This window comes from Panthera tigris, chromosome B2 (genome assembly GCF_018350195.1).
Source record: "Panthera tigris isolate Pti1 chromosome B2, P.tigris_Pti1_mat1.1, whole genome shotgun sequence".
NCBI lineage: Eukaryota > Metazoa > Chordata > Mammalia > Carnivora > Felidae > Panthera > Panthera tigris.
The window spans coordinates 150066104-150092553 of record NC_056664.1 but is presented as its reverse complement, the minus strand read 5'-3'; the positions used below and the strand labels follow the sequence as shown (position 1 = coordinate 150092553).

Genomic DNA, 26450 nt, shown 5'->3' with positions numbered 1-26450 from the left:
TGTCCATCTACTCTTCCCTCTGACTGCCTCCTCCTCCCTCTCTCCACCTCCTCCCTCTGTCCACCTCCTCTTCCCTCTGACTGCCTCCTTCTCCCTCTGTCCATCTCCTCCCTTGTCTACCTCCTCCTCCCTCTGTCTACCTCCTCCCTGTCTCCACCTTCTCCTCCCTCTGTCTACTTCCTCCTCCCTCTGACTGCCTCCTCCTCCCTCTGTCCACCTCTTCCTCCATTGGACTGCCTCCTCCTCCCTCTGTCCACCTCCTCCTCCCTCTGACTGCTTCCTCCTCCCTCTGTCCACCTCTTCCTCCATCGGACTGCCTCCTCCTCCCTCTGACTGCCTCCTCCTCCCTCTGTCCACCTCCTCCTCCATCTGACTGCTTCCTCCTCCCTCTGTCCACCTCCTCCTCCCTCTGACTGCTTCCTCCTCCCTCTGTCCACCTCTTCCCTCTCTCCACCTCCTCCCTCTGTCTACCTCCTCCTCCTTCTGTCCACCTCCTCCCCCCTCTGTCTACCTCCTCCTCCTTCTGTCCACCTCCTCCCCCCTCTGTCTACCTCCTCCTCCCTCTGTCCACCTCCTCCTTCTGTCCACCTCCTCCCTCTGTCTACCTCCTCCTTCCTCTGTCCACCTCCTCCCTCTGTCTACCTCTTCCTCCCTCTGTCTACCTCCTCCTCCCTCTGTCCACCTCTTCCCTCTGTCTACCTCCTCCTCCTTCTGTCCACCTCCTCCTCCCTCTGTCTACCTCCTCCTCCCTCTGTCCACCTCCTCCTCCCTCTGACTGCCTCCTCCTCCCTCTGTCCACCTCCTCCTTCTGTCCACCTCCTCCTCCCTCTGACTGCTTCCTCCTCCCTCTGTCCACCTCTTCCTCCATTGGACTGCCTCCTCCTCCCTCTGTCCACCTCCTCCTCCCTCTGACTGCCTTCTCCTCCCTCTGTCCACCTCCTCCCTCTGTCCACCTCCTTCTCCCTCTGACTGCTTCCTCCTCCTTCTGTCCACCTCCTCCTCCCTCTGACTGCCTCCTCCTCCCTCTGTCCACCTCCTCCTCCATCTGACTGCCTCCTCCTCCCTCTGTCCACCTCCTCCTCCCTCTGACTGCTTCCTCCTCCCTCTGTCCACCTCCTCCTCCCTCTGACTTCTTCCTCCTCCCTTTGTCCACCTCCTCCTCCCTCGGACTGCTTCCTCCTCCCTCTGTCCACCTCTTCCCTCTCTCCACCTCCTCCCTCTGTCTACCTCCTCCTCCTTCTGTCCACCTCCTCCCCCCTCTGTCTACCTCCTCCTCCCTCTGTCCACCTCCTCCTTCTGTCCACCTCCTCCCTCTGTCTACCTCCTCCTTCCTCTGTCCACCTCCTCCCTCTGTCCACCTCTTCCCTCTGTCTACCTCCTCCTCCTTCTGTCCACCTCCTCCTCCCTCTGTCTACCTCCTCCTCCCTCTGTCCACCTCCTCCTCCCTCTGACTGCCTCCTCCTCCCTCTGTCCACCTCCTCCCTCTGTCCACCTCCTCCTCCCTCTGACTTCTTCCTCCTCCCTTTGTCCACCTCCTCCTCCCTCGGACTGCTTCCTCCTCCTTCTGTCCACCTCTTCCTCCATCTGACTGCTTCCTCCTCCCTCTGTCCACCTCTTCCCTCTCTCCACCTCCTCCCTCTGTCTACCTCTTCCTCCCTCTGTCTACCTCCTCCTCCCTCTGTCCACCTCTTCCCTCTGTCTACCTCCTCCTCCTTCTGTCCACCTCCTCCTCCCTCTGTCTACCTCCTCCTCCCTCTGCCCACCTCCTCCTCCCTCTGACTGCCTCCTCCTCCCTCTGTCCACCTCCTCCCTCTGTCCACCTCCTCCTCCCTCTGACTTCTTCCTCCTCCCTTTGTCCACCTCCTCCTCCCTCGGACTGCTTCCTCCTCCTTCTGTCCACCTCTTCCTCCCTCTGACTTCTTCCTCCTCCCTTTGTCCACCTCCTCCTCCCTCGGACTGCTTCCTCCTCCCTCTGTCTACCTCCTCCTCCCTCTGTCTACCTCCTCCTCCCTCTGTCCACCTCCTCCTTCTGTCCACCTCCTCCCTCTGTCTACCTCCTCCTTCCTCTGTCCACCTCCTCCCTCTGTCTACCTCTTCCTCTCTCTGTCTACCTCCTCCTCCCTCTGTCCACCTCTTCCCTCTGTCTACCTCCTCCTCCTTCTGTCCACCTCCTCCTCCCTCTGTCTACCTCCTCCCTCTGTCTACCTCCTCCCTCTGTCTACCTCCTCCTCCCTCTGTCCACCTCCTCCTTCTGTCCACCTCCTCCCTCTGTTTACCTCTTCCTCCCTCTGACTGCCTCCTCCTCCCTCTGTCTACCTCTTCCCTCTGTCTACCTCATCCCTCTGTCTACCTCCTCCTTCCTCTGTCCACCTCCTCCCTCTGTCTACCTCCTCCTCCCTCTGTCTACCTCCTCCTCCCTCTGTCTACCTCCTCCCTCTGTCCACCTCCTCGTCCCTCTGACTGCCTCCTCCTCCCTCTGTCTACCTCCTCCCTCTGTCTACCTCCTCCCACTGTCTACCTCCTCTTCCCTCTGTCCACCTCCTCCCTCTGTCCACCTCCTCCTCCCTCAGTCTACCTCCTCTCTCTGTCTACCTCCTCCCTCTGTCTACCTCCTCCTTCCTCTGACCACTGTCCACACTGGCCCAGGAGATGGTGAGCTCTGGGGAGGGCAGGGTGTCCGACTGCTACCACTGTTGGGATTCACAAGTCTTTATTCTGCAGGCTGTCCCGTTAGTTGAGCCCACGGAAGCTGATGATGGGTTGTCTGTGCCACTGGGGATGAAGTGGCGGCCGGACGTGGCCCCGTCCGGGGCCCCTGCAGGGGAGGCCTCCTAGGGGTGCAGCCAGCACACGATGAGGGATGTGGATCCTCTCTGTCCTATTTCTTAGTCATCTAACTGCAGAAAGTAACATTTCCCGACTTCCCTTTAGGTTAAATATTTATTCTGCACATGATAAATTAATTCAGCCACAGAATAACTTCCTCAGCACATCGACCCCGGCGGCGTATGCTTTGCGTCTTCTCGGTCGTGACCTGTCTGCTTTGGAAAGACCTCCTCAGCCCGGCCGGCGTGAAACTTGTTTAAACCCTGGAACTTGCATTCTGTCTCTGAAGCCGAAAAGGGGAGTTGCAGCCAACCTCGCTGGTTGTATTTATAGCGTTTTATTTCCTGAGAGAAGACAGGAAAAGCCAGCGCCTGCCTGCCTTCCCCTCTCCCGTGGCTCCGCCTCTGCCGTCCCCCAGCTGGAGGGGCCGGCGGGAGCGGGCAGCCCAGCGCCCGTGTGCCAGGTGCTCGGAGCGAATGCGAGATCGGAGGGGGATTATGTCACTGCTTCGAAGGATGGATTGAGCGCGCTTCCTCCCGGGTCTGACTGACAGCACCACCCAGGAGACCGGAGCATATAAAGAGGAGGCTGCTGACCCCCGCTCCGCACGCCGTGGACCTGGTCCTCCGGGCTCCGTCCCCGGCACCCAGTCAGCCCTCGCCACAGCCGTTCGGCGTCCCAGGTAAGAAGTGTATAAAAGATTTACCTTGTAAAAGTTATTAGAAAGCCACTGCGTTGTACTTTAATTTTCAGAAAAGGCTGTTTTGGTTTCTGAGGAGGGAGAAGGAAAAGTGCAAACCGATCTATGCTGTAAGGTGAAGCTTGGCCGTTAACGCGTCTTCGCGCTTGGAAGCCTCGCGTCCGCAGCGGCCGCGCCGCGAGCTCCCTCGGAGGTGGTCTGGTCCCACGGTCCTGGTGCCTCCTGCGGGCGTACCTGCCCGTGAGCCGGGGTGCACGCTTGTGTCTTGGTCATTGATGGGGGACCCTGAGGAGGGCGTCAGAGAAAAGCCCTCCTGAAAAAGTGAAAACGGTCACGAGAGAGGTTACAGACACTCCAACTCTCAGCGTCTCTGACAGTGAGAGTGTGCTTGAGCGTACGCTGTGGGTGTGTGAGGGGCCCGGGGACCCCCGCCCGGCTGTGGCTACGAGCGGGGGACGATCAGCACCAGGAGAGGCCCGGGCGGCGCCAGAAGGCGCTGCTGAGCCACGGGGGGCAGGAGGCTCCCGTGCGACCGGGCCCCTCTCGAGGGAGGGACTGCACACCTCCCGGTGGTGACCGTTGCCCGGATGGCTCGTACAAACGGGTGTGAACACATCTGTGTGAGTTCTAATCACATTCTGCTGCAGAAAGTCTTTGGAGAAGATGGGGCCACGGACACACTGTGCGTGTGTGTCCGGGTGCCTGACTGCGTGTCCTAGGACGTGACACGGCCCGGGTGCTGCCGCGGACCAGCCGTGGGCACGGAACGGCTGGCCCAGGGATTCCTGGTCCTGCTGAGCCCTTGCCGCCGTCGCGCTCCCACCGGACACCATGGGTCCCTCTCACTCATGTGACCGACGGCAGAGCGTGCATACCCAGAGACTCTCCGCTTCCAGGGGGCAGAGGGCTTGATTTTGTTGGAACGGAGTTCCGTTTACGCTGTGTAGCTGACACTTGGGAAGCTGGGCCCCCAGGACTTGAAAAAGCACATTTTGGACGGAGCCCGGTTTGCCAGAGCCAGCTGTCCCCTCTGCGGGGACAGACGGCACGCATCTGGTCGAGGGGACACAGGGGAGGCGTTCCGGAGGCGCTGGCCCCGTTTCCTCCTAAAGCACGAACGCGGTGCTCACTGAGCGCCAGGTGTGGCTCCGAGCACCCGAGTGTTGACGCGTGTGGCTCAGTCCGTTGAGGAACCTATTAGCGGCACGGCTGCCCCCCAGAGAGCCGCGGGAAAAGCGGGCCAGGGGGACAGCCACGCGGCACGTTCAGCAGATGCCTCTGCGCCCACCGTGCCGCGTGAGCCTCTACAGTGTTAACTCGCCGAACTCATTTCTCACGGTGACCTTGTCTGGCACGGGATTTACACAACTATTCCTCATTCTGCAGGTGAGGAAACTGAGGCAGGGAGGTTGGGCCGCGAGGGCTTGCCCGCCGGGGCCGGCCGCTCGCCGGGGCCACGTGAGAACAACGACGCCCCGACTTGTTTGTGAGGAGGTTGTGAGCGGCGGGAGCCGGACTCCGGAGGGATCCCAGGGGCCTGCAGAGTGGCCTCTTCTCCTGGGGAACATTCCTCCAGCCCAGGAGGATGACTGTTTCCAGTTTACCAGATGCTTCTGGGGGGCGGGGGGGCACTCCTTAGGATTTCCGCGACCCCGAGGCGCTAACGAGCTTTGCCGTCGTCTGAGAGCCGGGCCGGGGTCTCGGTTTGGCTTTGATTCAGAGCCGGATGCCGCCCACCGCTGGGAGGGAGCTCCGTGCCCCGCGCGCCCCTGCGAGATGCTGGCACGGGAGCCCCGAGGCGGGGCAGGGGTTAACGGCCGAGCGGGCTTCCGTCCAGGTCTCCTGACTCCCGGCCCGGCGTCTGCTGGCCTGAACCATGCCAACTGAAAATCCTCAAGAATGGAAAAACAGGCCCGCAGGAAAATAGAACAGCCGAGTAAAAGTGATTGCTAAGTAGAATGCTATGTTTTCCTGTGGTTGGGACACACCGAGTTCAGTTTATTTCTCCTGCGTACAGTTAAGGTTTATTCTAAGTTAGGCCTGACTTTTTTCTTCTTGGCCATCTGCTCAACGGTGCCTTCGTAGATTATTGTCTCGATGGTGCCGGAATTTTTCTAAATTCACACTCCCTGGGTTTCAGGCCTGGCCACGCTCACCAGCGGCCTTGCTCTGGGCCAGCGCTTAACTTTTCCGGTCCTTCACTTACCCATCCGCAAAATGGGGATGATAACAATAGTATTTGCCTCTCGGGTCGTCGTGAGATCAGATAATATGAATATTGGGAATGTGATCAGCGCCCTGCTTTGTCAACGAATGCTCGTCCAGTGATAGGAGCTCGAGTCGGAAGAGCCCCACTTGAAAGGCCCGTTTCTTACCCGGCTTTTACTTCCCACAAATGCACTTACTGCTGGTTTCGAGGCACAAACCGCGTAAACGTTCGTGTGGGTGAAGACGGCGGTCGACACTGGAAATCACTGCCGTGCGTGTTGTGCGCCTGCGTAACCAGGGCCTGGCTTGTCCGCAGGGTTCCTCCGCCGAAGCAGGATGCTCTGGGATCTGGTCCTGCTCGCCCTCTGGGCTGCGTCCGGCGCGCGAGGTGAGTGTGGACAGTGGCTCTGCTTGTCGGGGCCGCTCGCGCCCCCGCAGGTAAGGCTGTGGCTGAGGTTCCTACCAGGGTAGAACATTCAGAACTTCCTTTTAAATAAATATTTACTCACTTCTGAGTCCACGTAAGAGGAAATTATTTCTTATTTTTAAATCTTTGCTTAAGTTTGTTACTTAATTAATTTAGAGAGTGCATGTGCATGAGTGGGGGGGGGGAGGAGCAGAGAGAGAGGGAGAGAGAATCCCAGGCAGGCTCTGCACTGACAGAATGGAGCCTGACGCAGGGCTCGATCTCACGAACCACGAGGTCACAACCCGAGCCCAAATCAAGAGTCAGGCACTCAAATGACTGAGCCACTCGGGTGCCCCAGTAGGAAATTCTCTCTTTTTGGAAAATCCAGGTATTAGAGAAACACACTCTTTCGTCTGGTGACACAACACTGGCCATGCACAGTCAGCTTTTATATTTTTACACGCTGAGTTTCTAACACTGGAAGGGCCTGGTGTTCTATAACTTCTTTTCTTCCTACTTTTTTTCCTACTTGAAAATGCAACGTCAGTGTTTTTCCGTGTGCTTATTTTCACACAACATGGCCTTTAATGACCGGATAATATTCCATCCAAAGGTAGATCGTGCTGTTGTTTAGACCAGTCTCCAGGTACAGCATTACTCCGGCGTCGCCAGTGTAAGTGACGCCACAGGGAACCCAGCTGTGACTCCGTCTCTCTCCCGGTATTTGAGATTATATCCTCAGGACAGGTTCCAGAAGGAACGTTGCTGGGTCAGCGCTGTTAACTCTTTAAGCATTTTGGCGGATGGCCCAGCGGCTCCGCCAGGGTGGTGGCCGGCTGACACCTCTGTAAGCGGCTCTGAAGCTCGTGCTTTGACTCGCCGCACAGGGGATGAAAAGCCATGCTTCGTTTAAACTTCCTGCTCAGTGAATCGCGTTGAATCGTCTACCCTGTTACATTTTGGGAAGGTCCGGCCATCCAGATGGTGACTTAAAGCCCTTTCCTCGCAGGCCTGAGACTCCCGCTGTCTCAGAGCCTTCCCCGGGGTGCTCGGCGGGGTTGCGGATAAACTTCCGCAAATGGAGACACCGGCGTAACTTGTGGGAGTCAGGTGGTCTCCATAAGAGAGCGACGGAGAGAGCGTGGATAGCAAGGACAAAGACGCATTTCTTCTGCAGGAATGTTTTCTGGGCAATCAAATGGTAGAAGCAGGGCTGCGCCTGAGCCTCAGACCTGGGTGGGAGAGCAGCAGAGAGCCCGGTGCGGGACGGGCTCCGGAAGGTGCCCCAGGGCCCAAATCAGGGCAGCGCTGCCTCCCCCCAGGAGGCCTGGCTGCGGAGTGCGGGCTGATGGGGACGCAGCCTTCTGGCGCCGGCTCGCTCCCGAACGGGCACGGACGAGCAGCTCGAGCAGCAGCTGCCTCCGGGGCCCCACTGGGGAGAGAGAGGGAGACGGTGCCGCAGAAGAGCTGCCATCAGCGCCCAGCGGAAAGGGGACACCCCCTGGGATCAGGGTCTGCTGCCCCGTGTGTAAAAAGGCCCCTCCGGGTTCGTGCCCGCGGTAACCTCCCTGCTCTGTCCCCACGGGCAGCTGGTGACCGGGACGAGGACACCGCCTTCGACCTTTTCAGCATCAGCAACATAAACCGGAAGACCATCGGGGCCAAGCAGTTCCGGGGGCCTGACCCCAACGTGCCAGCGTATCGTTTTGTCCGCTTTGACTACATCCCACCCGTGAGCGCAGATTACCTCGGCAAGATCGCCAAGATCGTGAGGCAGAAAGAGGGCTTCTTTCTCACGGCCAGCCTGAAGCAGGACCCCAAGTCCCGGGGCACGCTCCTGGCTCTGGAGGGCCCCGGCGCCTCCCAGAGGCAGTTCGAGATCGTGTCCAACGGCCCGGCCGACACGCTGGACCTCACCTACTGGATAGACGGCGCTCAGCACGTTATCTCCCTGGAGGACGTGGGCCTGGCTGACTCCCAGTGGAAGAACATCACCGTGCAGGTGACGGGGGAGACCTACAGCTTGTACGTGGGCTGCGACCTGATCGACAGTTTCACGCTGGACGAGCCTTTCTACGAGCGGCTGCGGACAGAAAAGAGCAGGATGTACGTGGCCAAAGGCTCTGCTCGAGACAATCACTTCCGGGTACGTACAGCAGGGTCGCGGCCGCGGCACGAGGCACGGGGACGGGCTCTGCTGGGGGCTGAGCGGCGAGGGCATCTCTTAACGCGATGCCGTGTTGGAAGAGGTCAGGCCCGGGAGACACGCACCACGCAGACATACGTGGGCTCCCGCCACGTGCAGGCACACAGACGTGCGCACACACACGCGCGTGCACACAAACGCACCCGCATGGATACACACGCCCACACCCAATCACACGCATGTGCACACACCCACCCACCCAATGGCACCCATGTGCACACACTGTACATGTGCACACGCACCCACACAGACAACACCACACACGTGCACACGCACACACAGAGCACACGCAGAGGTGCACGCACTGACACACCCAATCACACACATGTGTGCACGAACACCGTACTCATGCACATGTGTGCACACTCACACTCACGTGGACAACACACGCACACACACACACACACATGCACGCACAGATAACACCCCCCTTTCTAAACCACAAATAAGCAGGGCACGTGGTCCCGGTGTGCTTTTTACCTGGGCAAACGGCCGTCGTTTTTCCGGCCGAAGACGGATTTGATGGCCAAGGAATCGGCCCCCGTGGAATGTTCTGGTAATCTCCAGACTCCCCGTTTAGCACTGAGAGGCGAGGAGAGCAGAGTAAGAGCCATGCTTTTTCAGGAGAGGGCTGTTGGTTTATGAGGGAAAAATTCCATGTTCATCTTAAAATATGTTCATGTTAAAATAGTTTTTGGAAGATCTTTCTAAAACCACACGGGTTTAGAACCTACAGCGCAGTGTTGGCACGTTATCGTGTGTCTTCTGGGGAAACGATCGTGCGTTTAAATTCAGTTGAGCCCGAGGCTGGCGCCCTTACCCGGTTGTTGAACTGACTTCTGGTGGCCGTCAGGAAGCCCCCGTGGCCCTGCCGTGGGAGCACAGACGCTCACCTTTGAGACGGAGTGTCCACGTCCGGGACCGCGTGCCCTTCCGAGCCCGTCAGCCAGACACCAGACTGACCCACGATAAAGAGAGTTCCAGCCTGCTGCGTGTAGCAGCACGGGAATAAGATGACGTCTTGTGTTTTTAAAACGTCGTTTAGCTTGGCATCGTTTGATGTGTATCTGTTGCTCTATTTGTCTCCTCACGTGCATTCCAGGGTTTGCTGCAGAACATCTACTTAGTGTTCGAAAACTCAGTGGAAGATGTTCTAAGCAAGAAAGGTTGTCAGCAAAGTCAGGGAGGTAGGTGTGTTTTGAACAGTGTATTTCACATCTCATTTCTCGTCTCGGATGGATTTCTGCTACGACGGGAGCGTGTATGCGCACGTGTGTGAGTGCGTGTATCCGCGCGTGGGTGAGTGCGCCTGTACATGCATTTGCGTGCCCGTGTGTGTGTGTGTGTGTGTGCATGTGTATTGGGGGGCTAGTGGGGATTTAAGAAAAAATATTGTAATAAAGTGCCGTTATTGTCTCTGAAGGAGTTAGCTGGTCAACTCGGACATGTTGACATCTGAAAATGACAAACTGCTTGAAACAGTAATTTCGAACATATTTTAATAATACAAAATAATCAATTTCATAAACCAAAAGACCAATCTCTGCATTTTAACATGATTACACGAAAATTTTCCTGTCTGTTAATGGGTGACGATCATCTCTCTGGGTAACAGCATGGGTATCTGTCGGCTACGTTGATGGAGGTTTTCTTCACTCTTCACGGCTGTTGACACAGCCCTATTCTGGAAACATTTTCGCTGCCTGAACCATTGACAGATAATCCTGCATCGAATGCTAATCGCAGTTTGAATTTACCTCCAGCCATAATTGCCTACATTTTCTTGAGCATTTAATTTATGAAGTTCACTCTGCTGGGCTCTTTAAACTCAGTGTGTCACTGAATCTTCAAAACACCTTAGAGACAGGCTCGTTCATTTTACCATAAAGAAACAGAGGCTCCGGGGGTCCCACCGCTGCCGTGTGTGACCACCTGTGTGCCCACCTGGGCCGAGAGTCTCCCAATATGGTTCACGTTGTGATTTATTTGCACCGAGGCCCCTTCCTCATGTCAACTGTAAATTATGACAAAGATCAATCGTTTTCTCATGATCAGCGTGTCAGGAATACATAGGATGTGATGTCCGTAACGCACAGGTGCGGCTCTGGGACCCGCACCCCCCCTGGAGCTGGGAGCTGTCACTCCCCCATCTTAGGCGTGGGGATGCCCGCTCTGTTCCTCCGCCTGCATCTGGCTGGCGGCTGACGGTCCCCCACGGAGGCCTCATCTTTGTCTGAGGCTATCCCCTGTCCTTCTGTCCTGTCCCCTGTCCTCTGTCCCTCGGCAGATCTTCCACACTCACTCAGTGGAAATTCAGGGCAGGTGAGGATTAGAACAGCGCGTTTTGGCCGGACTGTGGCGTGAAGGGACATTTGTAACGGCTCCTGTGACCGGCCCCTCGTTTGCCACAGCCGCTGCGGCTCAGACCTCACCCCGTGTCCGCAGCTTGGCTAACGTGCAAACTATTGGCCCCTGTGATTTTAGCCGCTGACTTTCTCGGGGGAGGAAGTGGTCATTAAAAAGCAAAAGTTTCAGGAGGGGCTAAGATAGTGAACAGACGTATGACACTAACCCCTCCGGGAAGGCTCAACAACACGGAGGCAGAGGGCGGCTCTCGGGACCCTGACGGACAGACTGTGCTTGTGTTTACGTAAAAGCTGAGCGTCATGCCTGGTGGTCTGCTCTGTGGGCAGGGGGGGACATTTCACCCTTGAGGGGGGGAAGGGCGCCCCGGTCCCGGTCCCAGCTCTGCCCCCGGGCGACCCTGCCAGGCCTTTCATCAGGGGGAGTAGACGCCCTGACTGTGTGTTGTCCTGTCCTGCTCAGGTCTGTCTGAAATCAGGCCCCGGGGCACATCTGTGGGTGCGGGACCGTTTCCCATCTGATACCTATGGTCAGTGACTGATGCGTTTATGTCCATGTGGTCTGTGCCCTTTTCCGTGCAGTAAGCCAGGGGAACTCCCGAGGTCAGAGTGATTGCGGCAAGGATTCATGACCAAGTAGTAAGTCCCCAGCAGTAGTCCTGGCAGATCTGTAGCTTCCAGAAGGTGTAACTCAGTAGTGAGATGCTGAGAGAAACAGGGCATTTCACTCCTGTGACAGTGACTGGAGGGCTGGGGGCATGGCTGGGCCGGCCCGGCTCCCTCGGGGGATGACGCCTGTCTCCGGACCGGCCCAAGTAGTTTGCTGTTTGTGTCCTGGCCACGTACGTCCCATGCGAGAGCCCCAGGGGGTTTGTGCGGTTTCAGGGGCAGCGAGGGGGAGTCCCCAAGGTCGTGCTTCTGAGGGCGTCTGCCCTTCCCTCCAGAGGACACGGGAATGAGGGAGAGGCAGGTGAGGTTTGGTGGACACTGCTTGGCGTGAAGACCGCCGGCTGCATCCATCTTGATGCGGAGCAAGGGGCCAAAACAAAGGGCGTTTGGATAGAGAACAGGGTGAGCGAGGAGCTGCGGGGACACGTGCTGGGGAGCAGGCTCCGGGGCACAGCGACGGCTGTCAGCAAAGGAGGTGGTCACCTCTCCTCTGCCTGAGCCACATGTGGGTGCAGAGCCCCAGCCCCAGTGTTTCGCTCTTTCGTTCCGTCCCAAGCCCACGTCTGCGCGGCCGCTCTCCCCCGTGCTCACTGCACCCACTGCTTCCCGCAGCCGAAGCCAACGCCATCAGCGAGAACACGGAGACACTGCACCTGAGCCCTCAGGTGGCCACGGAGTACGCGGGCCCAGGCGCGCACAGGAGGCCGGAGGTGTGCGAACGCTCCTGCGAGGAACTGGGCACCATGATCACCGAGCTGTCGGGGCTGCACGTCATCGTGAACCAGCTTCACGAGAACCTGCGGAAAGTGGTGGGTGCCTGGCGGCTGCTTCCTGCCATACAGGCGCGACCTCACCCGCAAGCCCCCTCTGACGCACTGACAAGGCGCTTGGCCCAAGCGCAGGGCAGTGGAGGGCAGGTGGGCGGGCAGAGGACCCTGAACGACAGATACCTGTGGCTCCACGTCCTCCAGGATGGCTCTTACCCGGGGGACGCTCGTGTCCCCGAGCCTGAACAGGATGGGTGTGGGAGGACTGGCCGCAGGTCCGGGACGTAAGGGGACGTCAGAAGGAAAACACCGTCTTGGGTCCCTTCAGGTTTAGAAAAGGGCACTGATGGGAGCCATGTTCTTGTAGCTGTGTGACCCGAGACAGGCCCTCAGCTGGGCCCAGGGGACGGGAACACATGGTGCCTAACAGAAGTGACAGGGGCAGCGGGGAAGAGTGGCCGGGAAGGTCTGCAGGTCTGGGGTCGCCTCACGCCCTGGTGGCGTCGCACAGCCGCTCGGCGGGCAGCCGTCCCCACCCTCTGCTCCACGTCAAGGGGCTGGGGATGGGGTGGGACCCGATCACCCCCACTCCGTGGGCGGTCGGGAGAATGGGCACGGCCAGGACGCGCGGGTGGGGAAGCACCCGGAGGAGGCTGTGCCTCTTCTGGAACTTTCCAGCAGGTGTGTGCCCCTGGGGCAGGAATGGGGGCAAGAGTTCAAACAGTACCCCCGCCCGCACCCACTGCCTCCCGCTGAGCACCCACTGTGTGCAGGAGGAAGAGGTAGGGATTCAGAGGAGGGCGGGCAGACGCCGTGGGATGCGGCCACGTGAGTGGAGCACCCCTGGAGGGTGACAGGCGGTCGGCAGCCCGCTGGGATCGCTGGGACGTGACCCCGCGTGGCGAGGCCTCACGTGGCCCCAGCTCTCCTCCCACAGAGCCGGCCGCACGGCAGTCAGTGCTACACGGGCCGGGGGCACCCTTCCCTGAGGGAGGAGCCTCCTCTCCCGTCTGTGAGCGCGATGAGGACGTTGCTTCCGCCCACACGTAAACGTTTCCCTCGATCTTCCAGTCCAACGACAACCAGGTCCTCTGGGAGCTCATCGGCGGCCCGCCCAAGACCAGGAACATGTCCGCCTGCTGGCAGGACGGCCGCTTCTTCGCGGAAAATGAAACCTGGGTGGTGGACAGCTGCACCAAATGCACCTGCAAGGTGAGGGCCGGGGACACCTCTGCGCGGGGCAGGGAGGCGGGCTCCCCGGTCTCCCCTGCGGGCCGCAAACGCGCGCAGGTGCGCCGGGACAGCTGATACGAGGGCGGGCACGGGGCACTGACCGTAAGTAGGGCTCCAGCCCACCTCACCGCGTCGCACACGAGAGACAAGCTCCAGGAGGTGACCGGTCCGGCTGGTGTCTCCCGGGAGGCGGGAGGGGGCCGGGCGTGTGCAGCTTCAGGCCGCTCCTGGGGGCCTGGGGGTGCAGGTCACTGCCCACACAGAGGTCAGTGGGTAGCTTAGCCTCTTCCCCTTGGCGAACGCACCCCGTTCTCACGATGGCGGCCTCGGGGGTCGGGCAGCGCACGCCAGGTTGGTCCCCCGGCCTGCGGTGTGCAGAAGGCCCTCCTCTGTTTCCAGGGCCTGCGGCGTCGGGACGGGCACAGCCGCCCTCCGGGCCCTTGAGTCCCGCCCTTGCCCTGACGCCTGCTTTTGGAGACAAAAGGGTCACACAGACACCTTTCTCTGCTTGCAGAAATTTAAAACCGTTTGCCACCAAATCACCTGCCCGCCGGCGACCTGTGCCAACCCGTCCTTCGTGGAGGGAGAATGCTGTCCTTCCTGCTTCCACTGTTAGTGTGCGAGGAGCGGGGGGTTCCATCTGCTTCGTCCGCCTCCTGCTTGTTTGCTGTCTTCCCGGTGACCCGCAGGCGGTGGAGGGGCTTAGCGGGATGGAGGGGAGGGATCAGGGCCACTTCACCCCGAGGCCGTCCACACCCACGACCTCGGAGTTCAGGGTCCTGTCGGGTCACCTGGCAGGGAGGGAGCAGTGCAGAGCGGGGACAGTAGGCCTCTTGGCTTCTGTCACTCTCCGTGGGCATCCCCACGTGCCCTCCGTCTTGCTGGGGAGAGCAGCTCTGAGTCCCGACCCAGGTGTGGGCGTCTGCCCCGCCGGGGACCCTGCTCGTGGGAGGGGGCACACCTGCTCTCCCGAGCGCACGGACTCTGCCTCGTGGGCCACTTCACGGGCGGTCCGTCCGTGGCAGGGTGGGCAGAGGCCCGACAGGCCCTTGTGCTTCCCACCAGCGCTGGACGGCGAGGAGGGCTGGTCCCCGTGGGCGGAGTGGACCCAGTGCTCCGCCACCTGCGGGTCGGGCACCCAGCAGAGAGGGCGGTCGTGTGATGTCACCAGCAACACCTGCCTGGGGCCGTCCATCCAGACGCGGGCGTGCAGCCTGGGCAAGTGTGACCACCGAAGTGAGTGTCAGAGGCCACTCCTCGTCCGCAGGGCGGGGCCAGATCGCAGGGACGGGCTCTCCGGCTTGGGCGTGAGCAGACGCCTGGGACGGCCAGCCCCTGCCTCACCCTGATGTCTCCGTGTTCCTCTGTGTGCTAGTCCGGCAGGACGGGGGCTGGAGCCACTGGTCGCCGTGGTCTTCCTGCTCTGTGACCTGCGGCGTGGGCAACATCACTCGCATCCGGCTCTGCAACTCGCCCGTCCCCCAGATGGGGGGCAAGAATTGCAAGGGGAGTGGCCGGGAGACCAAAGGCTGCCAGGGCACCCCGTGTCCAAGTAAGTGGGGTGGAGGCGGGGGGTGGGCCCAGCGCAGGACTGGGCGGAAGAGACGTGCTGTCCCCTGGCTGGCTCCTTGCCGGAGCTGGCCTGAGGGTACATCCTGATGGTGAACCAGCTCAGTTAAATTACTGCTAACTAAGGGACAAGTCAGCCTGACCCCTGGGCAGTGTGACACGTGCCTTTACCGGGGGATGGGTAGACAGCATGGAACAGGGGGTCTCGGGAGACGGCCCCCTGCAGCCTGCAGCCAGCTGGCCCCGGGCCCCGGGGTGCCAGGACCCTGTTCCGGAAGCCCCGTTCATGAAGTGCAGAGACAGCCAGGGAAAAGGGGAGTGCAGGGTGATCCTCTCGCTGCCAAGTTGTCCAATAAGATGAACTTGAGCTTCATGGGACGTTTCAGATGCGAGCACCCCTCACCTGGCAGGTGTGCCTGTGTGGGCAGCTTTCCGCCTCTAGACCCCGGTCTGTGGGACTTCTCCCCCTGGGAGGGAAAACAAAGCCAGCTGAAACCTGTCGTCCGCATCACCCCCGAGCTCAGGTTCAGGAAAGGATGCTCTTTCCAGTTTCCCTCCCACGTCTGGAGACCCCGCTCCATCCCGGCTCTTTCCCTCCCACCGGGAGCCCCCGTGTAGGTCAGGCTCCGCGCTGACCCTCTGTGCTCTCTGCCCTCAGTCGACGGCCGGTGGAGCCCCTGGTCCCCGTGGTCAGCCTGCACGGTCACCTGTGCCGGAGGGATCCGGGAGCGGACGCGCGTCTGTAACAGCCCCGAGCCCCAGCACGGGGGCAAGGACTGCGTGGGGGACGTCCAAGAGCGTCAGATGTGCAATAAGAGGAGCTGTCCTGTAGGTGGGTGTGCGGGCGGGACACGAAAGCGCCTGTGTCCCTGTGGTCTGCACGCTTCAGCCCCTCTGAAGAAGCCACCGCGTTTTTATTCTGGTTAAAAACATAAAAATAGAAGACATAAAAAGTAGAAAAGTAGGAAATACAGAAGGGAGAGATTAGTTCTATGCTCATGAGGACAACTGCTTTTAACAGCCGTGCTCCTCCACGGTTTTGTGGAACATCCTGCGTGACGACAATCACCCATCAGCCCCCCATGCGCCTATGCGCCTGTAGCCTCTATCTTTACTATTTTTTTTTATGTTTATTTATTTTTGAGAGAGAGGGAGACAGAGTGTGCATCAGGGAGGGGCAGAGAGAGAGGGAGACACAGAATCCGAAGCAGGCTCCAGGCCCCGAGCTGTCAGCACAGAGCCCGACGCGGGGCTCGAACCCACGCACCGTGAGATCGTAACCTGAGCCGAAGTCGGACACTTAACCGACCGAGCCACCCAGGCGCCCCTATCTTTTACTATTTAAAGATAAATTCTGGGAGGGCAAGCACGTTGCCAGCATATACCAAGTGACTCAGTTTCCCCTTACTGAACCCGGGTGCTGGACAGACGCCTCCCCGGGCGCAGATGATTGCGTCCCGGCGGCCTCCCGGGTGCGCCCGCCCGAGCCGACCCCGCTCTGTGTCGTCCTTCGCAGACGGCTGCTTGTCCAACCCGTGCTTCCCCGGTGCCGAGTGCAGCAGCTTTCCAGACGGCTCCTGGTCCTGCGGCGCCTGCCCCGTGGGCTTCCTGGGCAACGGCACACACTGTGAGGACCTGGACGAGGTGGGTGCCCGGCCCGGGGAAGGGGTGCCCGCGGAGCCGGGGTCGGTGCTCACCCCCGCTCATCCCGCAGTGTGCCGTGGTCACCGACGTCTGCTTCACCGTGGGCAGAGCCCAGCGCTGCGTCAACACCAATCCCGGCTTCCACTGCCTGCCGTGCCCCCCTCGCTACAAAGGGACCCAGCCCTTTGGCGTCGGCCTGGAGGTGGCCAGGACGGAGAAGCAGGTGAGCAACCGACCGCTTGTGTTCTGGGAAAAGGCTGTAAATCAGTCGGGAAGACCCCAGAGCACTGGGGGGCAGTCAGAGAATACCAGGCGGCCTCCCTGGGCGAGGAGGCAAGGGGTGCTGACTCCTGGGAAGCAGGCGGAGGGCTGTCAGAGCCTGTCCACCACCCTGACCGATCAGCCTGGCGGGGGCAGACCTGAACTTTCCCGCAGGGAGCCCGAGAGGACCGGCGTGACCACTGTATGCTGGCGACCCCGCACGGTCACCTGCGGGCTTGGACCTCAGGGTCGCTTCTGGAGAGCAGAGAGCACAGCTCCGAGGCTCCGGGTCCCTGCGGCACCCGGCGGGCGGGACCCTGCACCCCTGCCCTTGTCCCGGAGCGTCGGCCTCAGACCCGCACGTGAGGGGTGGGGTCTCGGTGCGTCCTAACCACGAGGCCGCCTTCCCGCAGGTGTGTGAGCCTGAGAACCCGTGCAAAGACAAGACTCACGCCTGCCACAAGCACGCGGAGTGCATCTACCTGGGACACTTCAGCGACCCCATGTACAAGTGTGAGTGCCAGACGGGCTACGCGGGAGACGGGCTCATCTGCGGGGAGGACTCGGACCTGGACGGCTGGCCCAACAAGAACCTGGTGTGCTCCACCAATGCCACCTACCACTGCATCAAGGTGAGCGCTGGCCTCCTGCCTCCCCCCTACTTCCACCTCCTGCCTCCCCTCCACCCTCTGCTCCCCCCGCCGCCCCCCCCACCCCACCTCCCACTGGCTCCAGGAAGTCCCATTCAGGGCCACTGTGGCCACTTGCAGACAATCTGTCGGTCTGAAGAGCTGGGGGTGCGAGGTGGTTCCCAGCTGCACCCCCGCCCCGCCTGGGCTTCTGCTCTCAGTGAGGGAACTTGCCGGAGAAACTCAGGTTTCGCCCACGTTCGTGGGACTGGGGGAGCCGGGCCACCAACCCTTCGCTGGCTGCGGACAGGCCCCAGGAGCCGTGCCTCGATGGGACCTAGGTCCCTGTGGATCTGTCTGGAGGCCACCCTGGAACTTCTGAGACCCAAGGGTGAACACGACTGAAATACACGCTTCACCACCGCCACGCAGGTTTGAATTACAACTCGGCTCGTTGAAGCCAAGTGATTTTTCTAATCACGCCGGTCACGGGGGAGAGGATTTGGACTCTATGCCCTGGATTCTGAACAGAGGTCTGTGCTTGACTCCTGGCACCTGTTGGCTGAGGAGGGCGGAGGGCACGAATGTGCAGAATGGGACTCTGACGTCGGGACGTGAGAGGTCTCCGGGGGTTCGGCCCTCCTCCGGGCTTCCAGAGCGGCAGCCCCTCCCTCTCCTTGGGTTTCTGCTCTCCCGTGGCCGCCGGGGTCCTGGGCACGGGGCACGAGCTTCCCCGGTCTGGAAGCACGGGCGGCGGTGCGGCGTCTCCAGGGCAGCCTTGAGGAGAAACACGCGCGTCCCTGGCCTCGCCCCCACTGAGGACAGCGCGTGACCCTGGCACCGTCAGCTCCGTGCCCGAGGGTTTACCCTCCGCCCCCCCGAGTGTTGTTATGACTCGTGTGTGCCCTCTGATTGCAGGACAACTGCCCCCTGCTGCCGAATTCCGGGCAAGAAGACTTTGACAAGGACGGGACCGGTGACGCCTGTGACGATGATGACGACAACGACGGCGTGGACGATGAGAAGGTGGGGGTGGCGGGGAGGAGAGCTTTGTCCCGGGGGCCCCGCACTCGGCGGGATCTGCGATCCCGCACACGCAACCCGGCCCTGACAGGGCGCAGGCCGTGTGCAGCGTGCGGTGACCGGCCAGCGCGACTGGCCGTGGGCGTCTGCGTGCAGGGGACCGCCTGCCCTCCTGTGGGTGCCAGCTGGGGCGCCGCTGTGCCCACCATGAGCGATGTGCTTGCCTTTACTGAAACCTGCGGGGAAACTGTCCACCGGGTGACTTCACATTCACAGAAGGGACCGACTAGGCTGCCTGTCTCCGCACAGCCTCACCACACCCGCCTCTCCTGACCCACTAACCCCTCACTCACTCGCTCACGTGACGCTGGCAGACCTGTTCTCAGCGTGACGTATACGGTTATGTCGTCTCTGCCATGAAATCTCTCCATTTCAGCGGCAGACGCATAGATAATCAGAAAGTGGTTTGACGGCAGGAAAGCGCGGGGCCGAGGCCGACTGGCTCCGTGTGGGTCGTCTGATCCTCCCGGAGTGAGTGATGTGCAGCCCGGCGACGTCCTCGCGGTGTCCCAACCTCTTCCCTTGCCTTTCCGTAGGACAACTGCCAGCTTCTCTTCAACCCCCGCCAGTTCGACTATGACAAAGATGAAGTCGGGGACCGCTGTGACAACTGCCCGTATGTGCACAACCCGGCGCAGATCGACACGGACAACAACGGCGAGGGCGACGCGTGCTCCGTGGACATTGACGGAGACGGTCAGTTCTGCCCCTGCCGCGGACGCGTGTCTGCCGCCTGGCGCTCCGTCCCGCGGGTGCCACACAGGCTCAGCCGCACCTGCAGACCGGTGCCAGGGTAAACGGTGCCTTAAGCTGTTCTCGCGGGAGCCCAGCCTCGCCAGGCCCGTCCTTCCCGGGGTCGCTGGCGGGGTCGCCAGCCTCAGGAACTCCCTTTGTGAAACCACGGATGTGGCATCTTCCTTCCGTGACCCAGGCCCCTAGTCCTGTGCCCCGTGTCCTTCACGCTTGTGTCCCCTGTTGGCACTTGTGACCGCGTCACCGTCAGAGGCCCAAGTGTTCCGTCCTGTGTCCTCACCAAACCACACCGCAGGGAGGCGCGTCTGCCGCCCTGTCCCGGGTTTTTTCTGCCCACACCCTTACTTCCAGCTATTCACGGCACGGCCATGGCAAAGCACCCCGAGCGTCCCCGGCTGTCAGGAGCCTCGGACACCATCAGGCCACATTCAGCCGGAGAGGCCGGTGCCCCGGAAAGGAGCCCATCCGCCAGCGGCAGTGGTCGCCCGCCGCCCACCAGGCGTCTGCAGGCTGAGCCGACTCACGCCTCTCTGTGTCTCGGCAGCGGCTGGAGCGCGCGCCAGCCCTTCTTGGGGGTCTGTTCCCGCTGCCCCCTGCCCTGCTCCCTCGGGCCCCACCTGGCCCGGGCGAGAGGAGCCTCGGCCCGTCTCGCGCGCTCCTCTCGATGCAGCGATCGTGAGGGTTGGCTGTGCCATCGGACGGGGTTGCTGCTGCCGCTGTAAATTCAGGTTTCTCACGGCCCCAGTGTCCTGGGATCCACTATCCCCTTCCAGGGCTCTTGAAGTAAGGTATTGCACCTGCCAGCCTCTGCCGTGGGCACGCTCCTCCGCGAAGCACGTCCATGCTCAGTTCCTACGGGCTCGCGGCCTGTTTGTGGAATGGATCCGGGGGAAAGACTCGACACGGGGAGCTCAGAGGTGACACGTGTGAACACGGGTGACAGCTCCTTGCCATGCAGAATCACCCGGAAGCCTCCGAGAGTGGCTCTGTTTTAAACTAAGGCATCTTGGGCTTCAATGGGAAACCTGACATATGGTCTTTCACGATCTGATAATATTCACACTTTCCCGTATTCTTAGCTCCTTTTTTACGAAACCGAAGTTCGGCTGTAAGTTACTTAATGTGCCGGGAAAAGCTCTGTGCTCTTTCTAAGCTAGCACACTCATTTTCCCCGAACATCTGCAGACGTCTTCAACGAGCGGGACAATTGTCCCTACGTCTACAACACGGACCAGAGAGACACAGACGGGGATGGCGTGGGCGATCACTGCGACAACTGTCCCCTGGTGCACAACCCTGATCAGGTAATTGATTAGGTGACCGATGGGGGTGTGTGTGAGCAGAAGGGGGGGTCAGGGCACCTAATCATTCATGGATATACGTGTCTTTGTGGCTTTCCATTAGTGCTGCCACGCAGGGACAGCGTGGGCTTTTCAATAATTTTAATTGAAAACTTATTGAGCAGGCTTCAATCTCGGTGGCCACGGCTGCGTTCGTGGGCCCTCCCTGTCTGAGGGGACCGGGCACCCGCCCTCTGCTATCTGCCTGTTTCCCTGACACAAACGTGGGGACTGGCTTCTCTTCCAGACTTGCCTCTGGAAGACACAGAACGTAAGGTGTTGCTGTCGTCTGTGGGATACACTGTTGCAGATGACATCACAAAGGCGCTTGCTTCTCCGGCCTCTTCTTTCCGGGAAGCGAGTCCATGTAGCTGGGTCACACAGGGTGCTGCCCAAGTCGCAGACTCCGCTGCTCGCCTGCAGCAGGGGGCGGCCCAGCCCCAAGGTCTGCGGCCACGACCAGCCTGGCGCCCGTCCACCCGGCAGGTGCTCAGCCCGTTCCCTGCCCTGTCCCCCAGACTGACGTGGACAACGACCTCGTGGGAGACCAGTGTGACAACAATGATGACATCGACGACGATGGCCACCAGAACAACCAAGACAACTGCCCCTACATCCCCAACGCCAACCAGGCCGACCACGACCACGACGGCCAGGGCGATGCCTGTGACTCAGACGATGACAACGACGGGGTCCCAGACGACAGGGACAACTGCCGGCTTGTCTCCAACCCTGGCCAGGAGGACTCCGATGGTAGGTGCCCCGCCCCCTCAGACGGTAGGTACCCTCTGAGGTACCGTGCCCCACCCCCTCGGGCGATCCATGCCCCACCCCCTTGGAGGATCTGTGCCCCGCCCCCTCGGGTGATCCGTGCCCCGCCCCATCAGATGGCAGGCACCCCGCCTCCTCAGACAGTATGTGTCCCGCCCCCTCGGACGATCCATGCCCCACCCCCTTGGAGGATCTGTGCCCCGCCTCCTCGGACAGTATGTGTCCCGCCCCCTCAGACGATCTGTGCCCCACCCCCTCGGGCGATCGGTGCCCCGCCTCCTCGGACAGTATGTGTCCCGCCTCCTCGGACGATCCATGCCCCACCCCCTCGGGCGATCCGTGCCCCGCCCCCTCAGGCGATCGGTGCCCCGCCTCCTCGGACAGTATGTGTCCCGCCCCCTCGGACAATCCATGCCCCACCCCCTCGGGCGATCCGTGCCCCGCCCCTGTGCCGCAGCTTCGCGCGTGCCCGCCAGCCCATAGGCTCCACGCAGAAGCTATGAGCGGTCTCTGCAGAGACGTGCCTGTCACGAGCGGGATGAGGTGGGATCTGGGCTCAGAGAGGGTTGGGGGTTTATTCTTTCAAGGACAAAGCAAAGGAGAAGGGGGTGTGAAATGTCAGGAAAAGGAACGGGGTTCCCCGCGCGGCCCGCAACCAGTGGGCAGCGTCGGGGGCAGGGTCTTGAGGAAGTGGGGCCACGGGGAGGGTGTGGAGTAGGCGGCGAGGTGCACGCCGTGTTCGGGGGTCCCGGGGGAGCCGTGAGAAGGTGGCTTCGGGGGCCCCGGCGCGTGTGGGCCGCCCAGCCTTTGGGACCTGAGACGGGGTGTGGGCGTCCGAGCCAACGTGACTCACAGGCGAGTGGGGGACCCGGGATCTGAGCGCGCAGAGCCACGCGGCCGACTCCAGCAGGGGGCGGGAACCCTGCCTGGAGCCAGCGCTCGGCCCAAGCTGACCCGCGGGAGCCCGGGGGCGGCGGGCCGGGGTGGGGAGAGGCCGGCCCTGAGCGCGCGGTGTGCCTTCCGGCTCCTCCTGCGCGAGCGTGGGCCTCAGGTGCGCTCAGCCGAGCAGACCCCGCAGGACGCGGCGGGAATCAGCCGGGCTCCGTGCCTGTTCTCCTGGTGAAACGAGCTATAGCTGAGAACATTAACGTCCGTCCCCTGGACGGGACAGCTGTGGGGGTCACAGGCCAAGGCCCCCCGCGCCTCCCCCCACCAGTGATCTGGGGGCCTGCCAGGCCCGCACCCCGCCCACCACCTCACTGGACAGGTTGAGAAGAAGGTTCCAGAGAAAAGTCCGTACCTCCCCAAGGAGAGTCATTGGTAGAGTAAGAGCTCCGCTTTAAATCCGAATAGATTTCAGGCAAGGGTGATGATGAAAGTTGTCAGGAGACGTTCTGGAACCTGTCAGAGAATAAGCTGGAGGCGCAGCCCCCCCCCCCCCAGCCTGAGGCCGAGTCTCGGGGGACACCCGCGGGGGTGAGCAGGAGCCTGCTGTCCACACTCTGAGCACCGCGCCAGGCTCCCGGGAGCCCCCCAGCCCCACGCAGTAGGGAGGATGAGCATGAGGGCCCCACAGAACACCGAGGAAAGGCTGACGGCCAACCACCCACCGTGTGTTCTCTTTCTATCCGCCGCCAGGGGACGGGCGTGGGGACGCTTGCAAAGACGACTTTGACAACGACAGCATCCCAGACATCGATGACGTGTGTCCCGAGAACAGTGCCATCAGCGAGACCGACTTCAGGAACTTCCAGATGGTCCACCTGGACCCGAAGGGCACCACTCAGATCGACCCCAACTGGGTCATTCGCCATCAGGGCAAGGAGCTGGTGCAGACGGCCAACTCGGACCCCGGCATCGCTGTCGGTGAGCCTTCGGGATTCGCACCGCCCTTCGTGGTTCCTGGGGGCAGGGTGCCCACGGGGCATGCGGGAGGCTCTGTAGAGCCGTGTGGTGGGGTCAGGGTGGTCTCTGGGGTGCCCGTCCTTCCACGCCTGCCAGATGGTCTCGACGGAGGGAATGGGGAGGCACGCCTGCCAGATGGTCTCGACGGAGGGAATGGGGAGGCAGGCATCCGTGAGGTCGTGCTCAGTAAGCCATCTTATGTGTGGATTTGATTTACAAGATACTATGTCATACAGTAACGGTCTGCCAGACTCAGGAAGTGGGGTCTGAAGATGTTAGATCCCAGACATTCATGAACCCCAGAGCCACGAAGCGGAGGTGGGTGTGAGACAAGGGCCCAGCCCAGCCTCCTCCGGCCCACGCCCGCCGGTCCCGGGGCCGACCCGGGCACGTCCTCCGGGGCCGGGCCCGCCTGAACCTCGCCACCGAAAGTCCCCTTTGACATCCAGGTTTTGACGAGTTCGGGTCCGTGGACTTCAGCGGCACGTTCTACGTCAACACCGACCGGGACGATGACTACGCCGGCTTTGTCTTCGGCTACCAGTCCAGCAGCCGCTTCTACGTGGTCATGTGGAAGCAGGTCACCCAGACCTACTGGGAAGAGCAGCCCACGCGGGCTTACGGCTACTCGGGCGTGTCCCTCAAGGTGGTGAACTCCACCACGGGCACCGGCGAGCACCTGAGGAACGCGCTCTGGCATACCGGGAACACGCAAGGCCAGGTGAGGCGCCGGGAGCACGCTCAAGAGAGCCGTTCTCGCCCCGAAGATGCCCAGCCTTTGTGTTCTCCTTAATTGTAACCCAAGTGACAGTAATTTTAACAGTCCCGTATTGAGCGCCTACCCGATTAAGGACGCCATGCCTGGTCTTGGTGTTTCCGTACACCCGGTCGATGATCCTCTTGTAAGTTACGTGTGATTCTACTGTCTTCTAGAGGTGAGGACAACTGGGTTTTCAAAGGCCAACTGTTTTGCCCAAGGTCCCACGTTGAGGAAGCAGGGGATCCGGAATCGCATCCGTGGCTCTGGCTCTGACGCCTGTGCCGGTGGCACTGACCTGCTGGCCCCTGTCGGCGGACTTGGGTCCGCTCCCGAGGCTCATGGCCGCGTGAGCCACAGGCGCTCCCGTCCGTGCTGTGGGACGGCACCCGTACTCAAGACTGATGTTTTCTCAGGTGCGCACGTTATGGCACGACCCCAAAAACGTTGGCTGGAAAGACTACACTGCTTACAGGTGGCATCTGACCCACAGACCGAAGACGGGCTACATAAGGTGAGGGTGGCCCAGTGCCAGCGACTTCCACCCAGTGTCCCCAGCACTAGTGAGAGGCCAGGACGGGGGAAGCACAGACTCACTGTCTGAGCATGAGGCTGACTCGCCCACGTGCTGCCCTCCTGTCAGGGAGCCATCAGCACGTGGGGTCCTGCTCCGGGCATTAGGTCGGGGCCCCCTCCCTACCACCTAGGCTCCGGCCTAGAGGGTGGGCCCAGCGCACGTGGCTTCAATGTCACCCGAAGGCCACGGGGAGGGAGGCCGAGGTGGTGGGGACTGGAGAGCACTCTGGCTGAGGCTGAAGCACCTGTCGTGGGGAGGGGTGGGTGTTGGGGCGGCGCCCCGTGAGGACGGACCTCCCGCCCTCTGCCATTCACACCTTGTTTCTTTCCCCCGCACCCCTGTGTTCAGAGTCTTAGTGCATGAAGGAAAACAGGTCATGGCGGACTCGGGACCCATCTATGACCAAACGTATGCCGGCGGGCGGCTGGGTCTGTTTGTGTTCTCGCAGGAAATGGTCTATTTCTCAGACCTCAAATACGAGTGCCGAGGTGGGTGAGAACACGGCTCTGTGGGCGGCTTGTGGCACAGAGTGGGGGAGAGACAGACACGCATGTAACTTTCCTGCCTTGAAAGGCACGTCACGGCAATACGCTGATGGCAGCTGCTTTGTTTGCTGGCTTGCGTCGTGTCCCGTTTCGTTATCTGTTTGTTTTAAATTGAATGTGAATGTCTCTGGTGGAGCAAACACTTTCCAGTTATTCCCAGGCTCTGCCCATTCACCTTGCGTTCCGTCCTGTGACTGTGCATTCCTTACAGCTTCTGGGCCCCCCATGGCATTTTAGATTTTAGATTGCTACCTTTGCTGAAAACAGGAAGGGAGGGAGGGAGGGGGGAAGGAGGGAGGAGGGAAGGTGGAAGGAGGGAAGAGGGAGGGAGGGGGGAGGGAGGAAAGAGGGAAGGAGGAAGGAGGGAGGGAAGAGGGAGGGAGGGAAGGAGGGAAGAGGGAGAGGAAGGAGGGAGGGAAGGAGGAAGAGGGAGAGAGGAAGGAGGGAGGGAAGGGGGAGGAAAGGGGGAGGGAGGGAGGGAGGGAGGGGGTTCTCTGTAGTTATCTGTCTAGAAAGATACTTGGCTCACCGTAGTGTCTGACCCCATACCTTCACGAGGACATGAAAACATTCCCTCCTACAGATGAGGTCAGTGAGGCTCTGAGATGCTTCTCAGAATTCACACACTGAAAATTACCCACAAGGGGAGAAAGGGAACGCGAGCACATTGCTTCTGGAGAAGTCTCCTCAGCCCTCCGTGGGGCAAAGACCCGACGCGTTCCCACACACGCCACCCTTCGCACACCCGTCCACACTGTGGAGGCTTTTTAAAATTAAAATGATATTTCGGTTGCAGGTAAAACAAAACAAAACGAAGCAAAACCCATGGTGCAGCCACCCTCGTTCTGTGTATTGTTTATTTTGTAGATGTCTAAACAAGACCGGCTGCATTTCCAGAAACGTACTGTAGACGCTGTTGCCTAGACCCCTAGTCTGTGCTGGTGCTTCCGGCTTCGCTCTCTTTAGCAGCAGCTCCCGTCCTTGACCCTGACGCTGGGGGTCCTTCACCGACATCAACCCCACGCCCGAGCGCCTTCAGAGGGGACTGGTCGTGGGCCCCACAGGTGAACGTCCGGCCCAGAAGACAGCTTGATGATGCAGGAGATGCCGCGCAGTGACAATTGAGCTCGGCATTACATCGCTTCTTGTTTGTTTAAAAAGAATGACGTTTACATATAAAATGTAATTACTTACTGTATTTATGTGTATATGGAGTTGAAGGGAATATTGTGCGC

At 60.7% G+C, this 26450-nt stretch overlaps 1 protein-coding gene and 1 long non-coding RNA gene across 2 annotated transcripts; one reads left to right on the top strand and one right to left on the bottom strand.

Moving 5' to 3' along the window:
- The first annotated feature begins 3445 nt into the window (after positions 1-3445).
- On the top strand, positions 3446-25166 carry THBS2 (thrombospondin 2). Its single transcript, XM_042987550.1, has 21 exons — positions 3446-3508; positions 6051-6122; positions 7733-8289; positions 9452-9536; positions 11994-12190; positions 13220-13360; positions 13896-13992; positions 14447-14617; positions 14757-14933; positions 15609-15782; positions 16467-16594; positions 16665-16817; positions 17269-17487; positions 18403-18510; positions 19104-19263; positions 20506-20624; positions 21179-21413; positions 23070-23297; positions 23786-24057; positions 24510-24607; positions 25019-25166. Exons 2-21 carry the CDS (start codon positions 6071-6073, stop codon positions 25164-25166), a joined length of 3519 nt encoding a protein of 1172 aa, XP_042843484.1. The 5' UTR covers positions 3446-3508; positions 6051-6070.
- Positions 9835-12863, bottom strand: LOC122238823. The gene is made up of 2 exons (XR_006218013.1): positions 12332-12863; positions 9835-12178 (listed from the first exon to the last, which is right to left on the bottom strand). It is a non-coding gene; the product is annotated as an uncharacterized LOC122238823 (long non-coding RNA).
- Positions 25167-26450: the final 1284 nt, after the last annotated feature.

What these genes read in the sequence shown, in the direction of transcription:
- THBS2 (XM_042987550.1), top strand. Translation starts at nt 6,071, where the DNA reads ATGCTCTGGGATCTGGTCCTGCTCGCCCTCTGGGCTGCGTCCGGCGCG. An exon ending in GCACCAAATGCACCTGCAAG is followed by an intron (nt 13,361 to 13,895) that starts GTGAGGGCCGGG and finishes CTCTGCTTGCAG; the next exon opens with AAATTTAAAACCGTTTGCCA. An exon ending in TGGCCAGGACGGAGAAGCAG is followed by an intron (nt 16,818 to 17,268) that starts GTGAGCAACCGA and finishes GCCTTCCCGCAG; the next exon opens with GTGTGTGAGCCTGAGAACCC.